This window comes from Triticum dicoccoides, chromosome 4A, assembly GCF_002162155.2.
Source record: "Triticum dicoccoides isolate Atlit2015 ecotype Zavitan chromosome 4A, WEW_v2.0, whole genome shotgun sequence".
NCBI classification, from domain to species: domain Eukaryota; kingdom Viridiplantae; phylum Streptophyta; class Magnoliopsida; order Poales; family Poaceae; genus Triticum; species Triticum dicoccoides.
In genome coordinates this window covers 91324411-91333600 of record NC_041386.1, presented here as the reverse complement: position 1 = coordinate 91333600, position 9190 = coordinate 91324411, and the positions used below count along the sequence as shown (strand labels likewise).

Sequence of the window (9190 nt, the reverse complement as noted above, 5' to 3'; positions counted from 1 at the left end):
TCCCGTTGAGTTCATCAGGAGGCGAGGATTTCTTGGCATGCGCAACAGAAAAATCAAGAAGTACTTCACGGTATCCTTCCAGATTATGTCAGTTTAAAATATCGCAATATTAAAGAGGTTGGCCGCTGTGCCTGTTAAGTGTACCAGGCTATGGATGAAACTTTGATGCATGCATTTCCTTCATTGCGCGCATGATAAGGGTTTCTGGACAGCAGCTCATGATTGGCTCCAGTTAAAAGTTCCGAGGCTGCATCCAGATACGCAGACAAAATATGGAGGCAGACAGGATGTGCAAGGCACAGACCATCAGAACCAGCACGTTCCGAGTAACACAAGCGCTCTTAAAAACTCTTCAACACTTTTACAGGCACATGTCTACGTCAGAAATGGTGAACTTTCACCTGGAACAACAACATCTCTCAATATCATACATCTACGACCCAGTTCACATCCTAGTCAGTTTGGTATACAAATGTTGTAGGCTTGGCCACGCTTTGTCCTCCGAAAGCCATTAGAATTCCACGCTTGTAGGACTCCAGTCCAGTATGAGCATTTCATTTCATCGCTTCTCGCATTTCAACAAAAACTTGACGCTAAAACTGAGAATAAACAGCCATATGTACCTCAACTAATCACATCGCATAGGCCCCCTCATCTTGGCATTAGTTGGGTGCACCGTCAGGCTGTTGGGGGTTGTCTGCAACCACTTGCCGCCTCTGACGCTCTCTCAAGTACAGGACAGTTACAAGGCAAGCAAATAGAGTCAATATTGTTGCGTTCCCTTCATCCATCAGGACATCTTCCACCCATTCCTCGACTACAGGATACATCTCCGGCAGCGAGTCGATAAAATTAACCTGAAATTAAGAAAGATTTAGCTACCAACTGCAAGGAGTACAACAATCTAGCATGATTCAATACTCAATATGACCATGATGATTATACAAATACGGCATGCATAGTAAGAACAAAAGGCAGACATCGACCATCAGGTGGCTAGGGATGAACAGACAAGTTGGCATATGTATTGTCAATCTTGAAAGAGCATAACTCCAGGTAACTGAGAGAACTAGAGGTGGTAAAGAAATCAAGAGGTTAGGAAGCATAGACTGAAGCCTGAGGCAGTTTGTGAACTGCTGCAGGCATGGTATTTCAAAACTAAAAATAACTTATGTTTGGAAGATGCTACGGTTCATTGCATATGAGCAACCAGTGGGAACCAGCTAGAAACTAAAAAAGATGAGCAGCAGGGAGAGAGTGGGAAATGGACCAGGAAAACAAGTTGCCAAATAATATCGCTTAAACGGCAACAGAGATTACCATACAAGGAAACAAACTTGAAATTACCTACAAGTGAACTATACAGATACTTCCTATTTCTTGTATGCAACTAAGCCATGGATGATACAAAGAGAAAATAATGTCTTACCATAAAACTGCCAGCATAGTTTTTCCTTATCCATAAACTAGTTAGTGCCAGCATGACAGGAAGCTTAGCTGCTGTATCCACCTCCACAGCCTGATCATAATATCTTTTTGCCAAGTGCAAATCAAGGGGAAGTCCATGACCGTGCTCATGCATGTACCCAAGGTTAAACATGGCCTGGGCATTAGACTGTGACTGAGCATGCATATATGCCTCTGCTGCACGCTCATAGTCCCTCCCTACACCCTGTAACACAGGACAGATTCAATATGTGATTTCAGCAATGATACTATGAAAAGTCGAGAGAGAGCGCACAGTCCCCTAGTACCTCTGAAATGCAAAAGCAAATTTAGAAGCAGAAATCAGACTCCACAACTATGTTGCAGGCGCATCCTGTTTTCAAATACATTTCATGTGTGAATTTATTTTAGAAGCCATATATTTTTCTTAGTTATCCAAATAGTGGTTTTGGAGAAGTTGTCTCATCAAACATGACAGTTGGTTCCTCTCAAAAGACATTATGTACAAGTGCATAACTTCATAGAGACAGATGGCTTCTATTGGGTGCAAACATATGGCTTGTATTGGTGCCACATAAACTCCATATTTTTTTCAAAATTCAGAACACAAACCTAAGGCACTTTATATTATTGTTTACCATGTTTTTAACAATCTGTAGTAGTCATACTAAGAGAAAAAAACAAAAAATGAGGACCACATCTCTGACATAAAATATTAGCCTACAACATATGGTGCTTGATGTGAATTTCTTAAGTAATTTTAGCAGAAGCCTGCAATCATCTAGATAGGATCAAGAGGGTACTTGAGAAACGTGTTATACCAACTAAAAGTAAGGACCATTTCACATACCCGGCCATAGTAGTAGGCATCGCCAATCAACAGAGCAGCATGCTCATTACCCTGCTCAGATGCTTGCCACCACAAAGCATGTGCACGGAGATGTTTTTCCATATCTGAACAGAAGCCAGATTCTCCCATGCAAATATGTTCATCGCCATATCTATCAAGAATCCAGGCGGCATTGCTTTGGGCAACCTCATACCCAAGATCTGCCATTCTAGAATATAAGAGCAATGCCTTCCCTATGTCGCCTTTTAGATAAGATTCTAGAGCCCACCTAGACATCGAGCTCCAGGGGCCCCTCTCAGCAACAGACTTGTACAGAACTGTTGCCTGAAACAAGAAAGACCAAAGATTCAGCCCTTTGATAATAATATTTCGAACAATTCATGTTTCCCTATTTGTATCATAACAGATTAATATCATTAAAACAAACCGACAAAGTATGTTATAGCATTAATGCTTCTGTAAATCAGCCTTCTATCTTTCTCTACAGAAACAACAGTTTGATCTGCCTGGGCAGAGGGTTTTCTATTCAATCTTGTAAATGGAAATATATACTTTAGCATTACATGCCACTTCTTTAATTAATAGACTATAGTCCATTCAAGCAGACATAAAGATGAGAAAGAGCACATGCACTCTAAGGGTACGTTTGGTTTACCACCAACACCAGCCTCTCCAAAAAATCGGCTCGCCAACGGGATTTGGCTGTCGTTTGGACTAGCACCAAAAAATTGGCTCGCCCAGCCCGCCTGGAATGCCTGCATGTTATTCTCGCCAATTCGTGGGCGCAGCGAGGGCGCGGAAAACGCTCGCCAAATAATTGGCAGCATGCCCTCGCCTGTTCTTTATGTGGGTCTCGCTCTGTTTTTGGTTTTATACCATGGTCTCATCCAGCGTTTGTTAATAAAAGACATCAGTACGGCGGATTAATCGCATGGGTAGCTACGTGATGACCGAGCAGTTGTTTGAAATCACGGATGGATTTTTTTCGTTGACGTGTTGTTTGGATGGATCAATCCCGTGTAAGCGGCTACCCAACATAGTTTTGTTACTATACTGGGTTTTTTCTTTTCTGCGGGTAGGGACTAATGGTCATAAAACCACTACTAATTATCTTGGTTCGGTCGTGATTCTCTATACTCTTGAATGTTTATTTTTGGCATATTATAGTTAATTGATTTCTATAGTACAGAAAAACTTATTTTTTTAATGTGTGTCTTTCTTTGTTGTCTCGAGGTACAGCCAAATTAAAATCAAATCAAATCAAACACTAAACAATCCAGCTACCCCTACAAAGCATTTGGTAACTCAGCTAGTGGCAAACCAAATTAAGTCTCAGCAATTTTACCAAAATTTTGGCAAGTACATTGGCTACAATCCAAACAATGTTAATTTACCAAAATTTTGGTCATGCCCTCACACAGGCGTGCCAATTTTTTTGGCTGGGCTAACTGGGGCACAAACCAGACACACCCTAAATCTAAGATGGTGCACATGCAAGAAAAGAAAATAAAATAAAATAGGCCTGCTATAGCACCGTAAAAAAATGCACGCTTGGCGTATTCTAGCAGACAGCTCTATCACGGAGCATTCAGCAATACTTCCATACAAATGCTCTTACAAGCTACTGCACGTGTTCCAAATCAGATTCTTTGCTTGGATAAAAGAAGCAAGTGAAAACAAGTTATGTTTGTCATTACATGCGAGGATGAAGATTGAATAATTGAATAGTGATATTGTCGTGCGGTTTATATGTTTTGGCGTCATTTTATATCTATAATGTAAGCATATTGGCTTTTTGCAATTCAAATGCTTGACTTTAAGATTGATTCTTTAATTTGAAGACTTCTTGAAATATAGCAGAGCCCGCTGTGCCCAGTGTGTTGTAGCAACATCATCTGCTATAAGAAAACACACGGTTACTCAATACACTTATTTATACTACACACTATTCAAATATTGTGCGAGACATTAACTGGTAGGAAATAATTCCTATGAACCCGTTGAACTTGGTTGTAGCCTCAGGAACTGAATCAATTTAGAAAGTTTGGCAAGATATATCCATATCGGATGTGATAAATTCATAACGGAACTGAGATAGACTTCCACCACCGGGTTTCTAAGAAAGTAAGAAAAGTGTCGAGGCACAACACACAGTCTACTCATTGGGCATCTTAGGCCTAATTACGCATGGCTCATGAGAGCACCCCTTACTCATACACTGATGATGATTTGATAAAGGAAAAGGAATGCTCATGAAACATCATACATAATTGTGGCAGTGGAAGATTTAATTCAGCAATTGATACAACAAAATAATTATCATTACCATATGGAGGTTCCTCTTAAGACCAATTCCTTTTTGGAACAACTTTGCCACTTGATAAATAGCTTTTGGTTGCCCAGCATTTACTGCACGAAGAAAATAATTGCATGCTGTCATCACATCCCTCTTTACACCAATACCCTTTAGATATAAAACACCAAGGTTATAATAACCCCCATGCTCTTTATGGTCAGCTGCAATTTCAAAATATTCCTTTGCCTACAAAAAGGTAAGTAAAAGAATGTAAGTGCCTCAAGCTTATAGTACATTGATTATTGCAATACAGAACTGTGTATTGTTGAAACCATCAAGATAGTGAAATGTTCAATTTGGTAACTTGTATTTGTTAATGGCCAAATGGATTATACAAGTAAATTGAAATTTTCATAGGTCTTAGCATTTATTAACAACTAATAGTGCAGAACTGCGGAACATTGTCAATTTGTCACTTGAATTCTTCTCCATCGGCAACTCAAAATATCTAATCTTCATAGTTAATGACATCCTAGCGAACATGGGTATACTTATTACTATCACTATGTTCAAAAAAATTGCAGTCATCATATCCATCCATTTGAAAAATTGATGTGAATGTGATACTAAACCATTCTCCTAACTTACTCGAAGATGCTCCTTGTTAGGCTTGTTAACACATCAGCAATACCAGGATAGGGATTGTTTTAATGGTTACTGTTGTTATGGGTGCAATCTACCTCTATTGCATAGTCCAAGGGGCATATATATATTACACAAGACTTGAGGTACAAGGAAAGGAAACATAGCCTAATAGGACTCCTAGACCTAATACTAATACTCCTTAACACCCCTCCTTGTTAGGCATTGCATTTGAAGAAGTGTAACACTAGAAAAAAAATGATAATCAATGTAAGGAACACTATCAAGAGTCAGAGGGCAGCGAGAGAGATGCGGACCGATGGAAACATCATTTATTTTTACTACTCACATCACGAGAATCGAGCTTCAGCAAACAGCCAAGACCATACGTCACGAGAACCTAGCTTCAACCAACAGCAAGACCACAACACAGCTACGGCGCTGAAGCAGATCAGGACATAGCCTAATAGGACTCATAAACCTAATACTAATACTCCTTAACAACTTTCTATGGCAGCTGTAAGTCGTGCATTGACAAAAAAGTTGTATGCCTTGATCAAATGTGATCGCTTTGTTCATCCACGGCAACAGAATCACTGGTGAACTTGTACATCCAGACTACTGTAAAGTCAGACTTTTCCTGTCTACTAAGATGTGTAGCAGTATAATTTACCAAAACAGCCTATAGAAAATCTAGCTGGCAGGCAGTATCTCTACCAATAACAAAGATAGCAGCAAGCATGGTGAAAATGTAGCCACAGAATATTTAGTGCAGGCAAGTCTAGCAGCAGAAACAGTCCACGGCAACAAGCTTATACTGTAGAGGAGTTATGACCTACTCAACTGCATTCCAAATTCTAATGCACAATACTTACTTTTGTCAAGTTCTTCTCCACCCCATAGCCTTTCACATAGAGATAACCCAGTCCATTGTAAGCTGAGTACTGTTCCTGCTGTGCTGCAAGTCTCAACCACCTGTATGCTAGGGTGTAGTTTCTTTCCACTCCAGCACCTCTAGCAAAGATCTCCCCCATAAGCTCCATAGCACGTGGCTCGTCTTTCTCCACAGCCTTAGAGAACCAATGATATGATTTGCCATAATCACGTCTGAGTCCTCGTAGTCCATAGTAGTACAGAAGCCCTAATTTGTACATTGCGGCAGCATTGCCTCGTTGTGCCTGGTACTCTGTGATTTGAAAATCTTCATCGTCCTCACCACGGGACTTCCTCAAGGCCTCCTTGTTTTCTTCAGTTCCACTGTGCAGCCGAACTGGTTCAATCACTGGTGGCTCCTTCGAGATTAAGGAGCTTGTCAGAGCAGCCTCTGCAAGTTCGGCATATAGTGTGACAGCCTCTTCATACATCTGTAAAAGCAAATCGTTCAAGTCAACAAATATCCAATATTAGCCATAACATTTAGCCAAACTCAAACGTGTTCCAGCCGGTCCAAATCATTTGCATAGACCATATATATCGATTGAAAGTGCAGTGGCAAAACCAGAGTAAAGATAATTAAATGATGTAGTGATGCCACATCATACCTAGACTAGATATCGAAGCACCAGATTTCAGACTAGACTATAGAACTGAAACAACGATAGTAAGGCATTCATGTGTTTCAATAAAGTTCTGAAATGACACAAAGATTGCACAATAAGGACAAGCAAGCCAAAGCAATGACATAAATAGGCAGGAAGCTACATGAGCTGAGATTAATGACATATATGTTTGAACAAGCAGAAAACACTATACCCTTTTCCTTTATTTCATGCAACCAAAACATAACAATTGTCAAGATAACCGTGCAACAGATATCCCCACTGTTGAGATACAAATGCCATACAAAAGACAGCAGCTTTTTATAGTAGTAACATTGGCACGATATATACCTCTAACCGACAAACTTGAACACCAACAACAAAACAAACCTTGACGTTCTTACTTAGATCATATAAAAGTAAAGTATTGGCAGATATATGAGTCTAGTATGTACAAGGGCATTGGTATGTGAGCCTTAATTGCATACCAGAGGACTTTTGGAGCATTTTAAAAACTACACAGTCAAAAGAGAAAAAATACAACTGAACTTCATCAGCCTGATTTGTGTTGTTTTGATCAGACTGCTAGTTATTCACAGGAATACATACATTGGTCCTAAATAAATATGACCCCATTACTACAGCTCCTAAGATGATGAAGACAGAAGGCCAGTTAAACATAACATCAAACGCCCGTAAACAAATTCGCTGCAACATTGGAGGTAAAAATCAAAATCATGTTATAAGTTACATGTACTAACTAACAATACCATAGGCTACCATTTATATAAATTTAACAAAACCAAGCCAACGACTAAAAACGTTCTAAAACACGGAGTAAAAGAACCCATGGAGACAAAAATTCACATATGTCTGATGTTAACCATGCGAGGCTTATCCCTTCAACGCAAGCTAGATAGCTAACCCACATACAAAATCCTCCAATCGCAGAATCCCCATTAGAATTAGTTAATTGCACGAGCAAGCAAACAATCGAACCGAATCACCTCACCTCCTGGCGAAAATAGGCGTAGGCGAGCGCCATCTTAGACTGGAGGTCTCCTGCGTCGGCGGCGAATTTGTGCAGCAGGAACGCGCGCGAGCGGGACACCGGGCGCGCCATTCCAGCTCCGGAGAGGAACGCCAGCGCCGACTGTGCGCCGGGGTGTCCCCCAGCGGCTGCAGCGTCGATCTGCGCGGACGCAGTGGAGAAAGCGGCTTCGTCCCCCGAGGACGCCGCTGAGATCATGGCGCGGACGCCCGCGACGAAGAGCGCATCGGACGGTGGGTCCGGCTGATCGCCCGACGGGGAGGGGGTGGTGGGGTCAAGGAGGGGGATCCAGGAAGACGGGGAGAGGAGGGGGTCGGTGGCGGGGGAGTCGTCCGCGAAGTCATCCCAGTCCTCGCTGTCGCCGTCGGCGGATGGCAGCGAGGGGTGCGCGCCAGAGGGGTCCTTGAGGAAGTCCTCGCCGGAGAGGACCAGCACGAAGGGGCGTACGGCCGCGGCGCGGGGGAGGAGAGCGGAGACGGTGAGGACGGCGAGTAGGAGGAGACGGCGGTGGAGTGCGCCGGCCATCGGAGGAGAACCAGACGAGATCCCGGTGGTACAGTGAGTTCGGAATTTAGGGGGTGCTAACCAATAAGACTGACAGGTGGGGGCCAAGTTTGAGGTGGCCAACGACGGCGCGTCACGTTTTCGCGGTGACGTGTATATCGAGGCCAGGGTGTAGACGTGTACCGCGCGACGTGATTGGCTGGGGCTTGATTATCGCTAGATTTCCTATTTGAGTTTTGATTTCGAAAATACATATAAACCTCGTGAGAGAGCGAGGCTATGCCATTTCATAAATCAGAGTGAAGTGGTTCGATTTATAACGAAATTAGGCGAGAAAACTATATACATCACGTTCGATTGTTGATTAGAGAACACCCGTGTAACATCCTTGATAACCGAAAAAAATAGACCTTTTTTTTCGAGGGTACGCCAATGACGTACCTTAGCTTTATAGAAGGGAGAAAAATATGTACAAGACGAAAAAAATAGACCTAGAATGCAACCAAGCAAATTAACAACGACGCTTCCCGATAGTGCAGTTTTGCTAGCAGCACTCATGCCACCAAAACAAAGACCGCTAACCTATAAAATTAACATTCAGCACCAGACACGTTTAGCACCCCACGAATAGGGCGTGAAGCTAACTTGTAGCAATATCTTCAAGGAGAATAACAACGCCCGGGGGGTGCCACCATCGTTTGTCGTCCCTCATTGACTCAAGACATTCATTTAAAGCATCGCGCACACCATCTCACCAAATCCTAGGGAAGGATCTCGCCATGCCATAAACCGCCATGTCCCTCTTAGATCCAAGCAACTATGTGAGGAGGATTTTAAAAATGTGTAGGAATGTGGATTAAATG

General features: G+C 42.2%; 1 protein-coding gene across 1 annotated transcript; it reads right to left on the bottom strand.

Annotated features, from left to right (window-relative positions):
* Positions 1–301: 301 nt before the first annotated feature.
* LOC119285168 (ERAD-associated E3 ubiquitin-protein ligase component HRD3) lies at positions 302–8428 on the bottom strand. The gene is made up of 6 exons (XM_037564398.1): positions 7785–8428; positions 6110–6598; positions 4623–4838; positions 2297–2620; positions 1430–1672; positions 302–857 (listed from the first exon to the last, which is right to left on the bottom strand). Exons 1-6 carry the CDS (start codon positions 8346–8348, stop codon positions 663–665), a joined length of 2031 nt encoding a protein of 676 aa, XP_037420295.1. The 5' UTR covers positions 8349–8428; the 3' UTR covers positions 302–662.
* Positions 8429–9190: the final 762 nt, after the last annotated feature.

Bases quoted from the DNA above. Each gene is read 5' to 3' on its own strand.
- LOC119285168 (XM_037564398.1), bottom strand. From the start codon at position 8,348: ATGGCCGGCGCACTCCACCGCCGTCTCCTCCTACTCGCCGTCCTCACC. The intron at 4,839-6,109 runs GTAAGTATTGTG...ACCTTTTTGTAG, and splicing joins TGGAGAAGAACTTGACAAAA to GCAAAGGAATATTTTGAAAT. The intron at 2,621-4,622 runs GTAATGATAATT...TTCTTGTTTCAG, and splicing joins TTAAGAGGAACCTCCATATG to GCAACAGTTCTGTACAAGTC.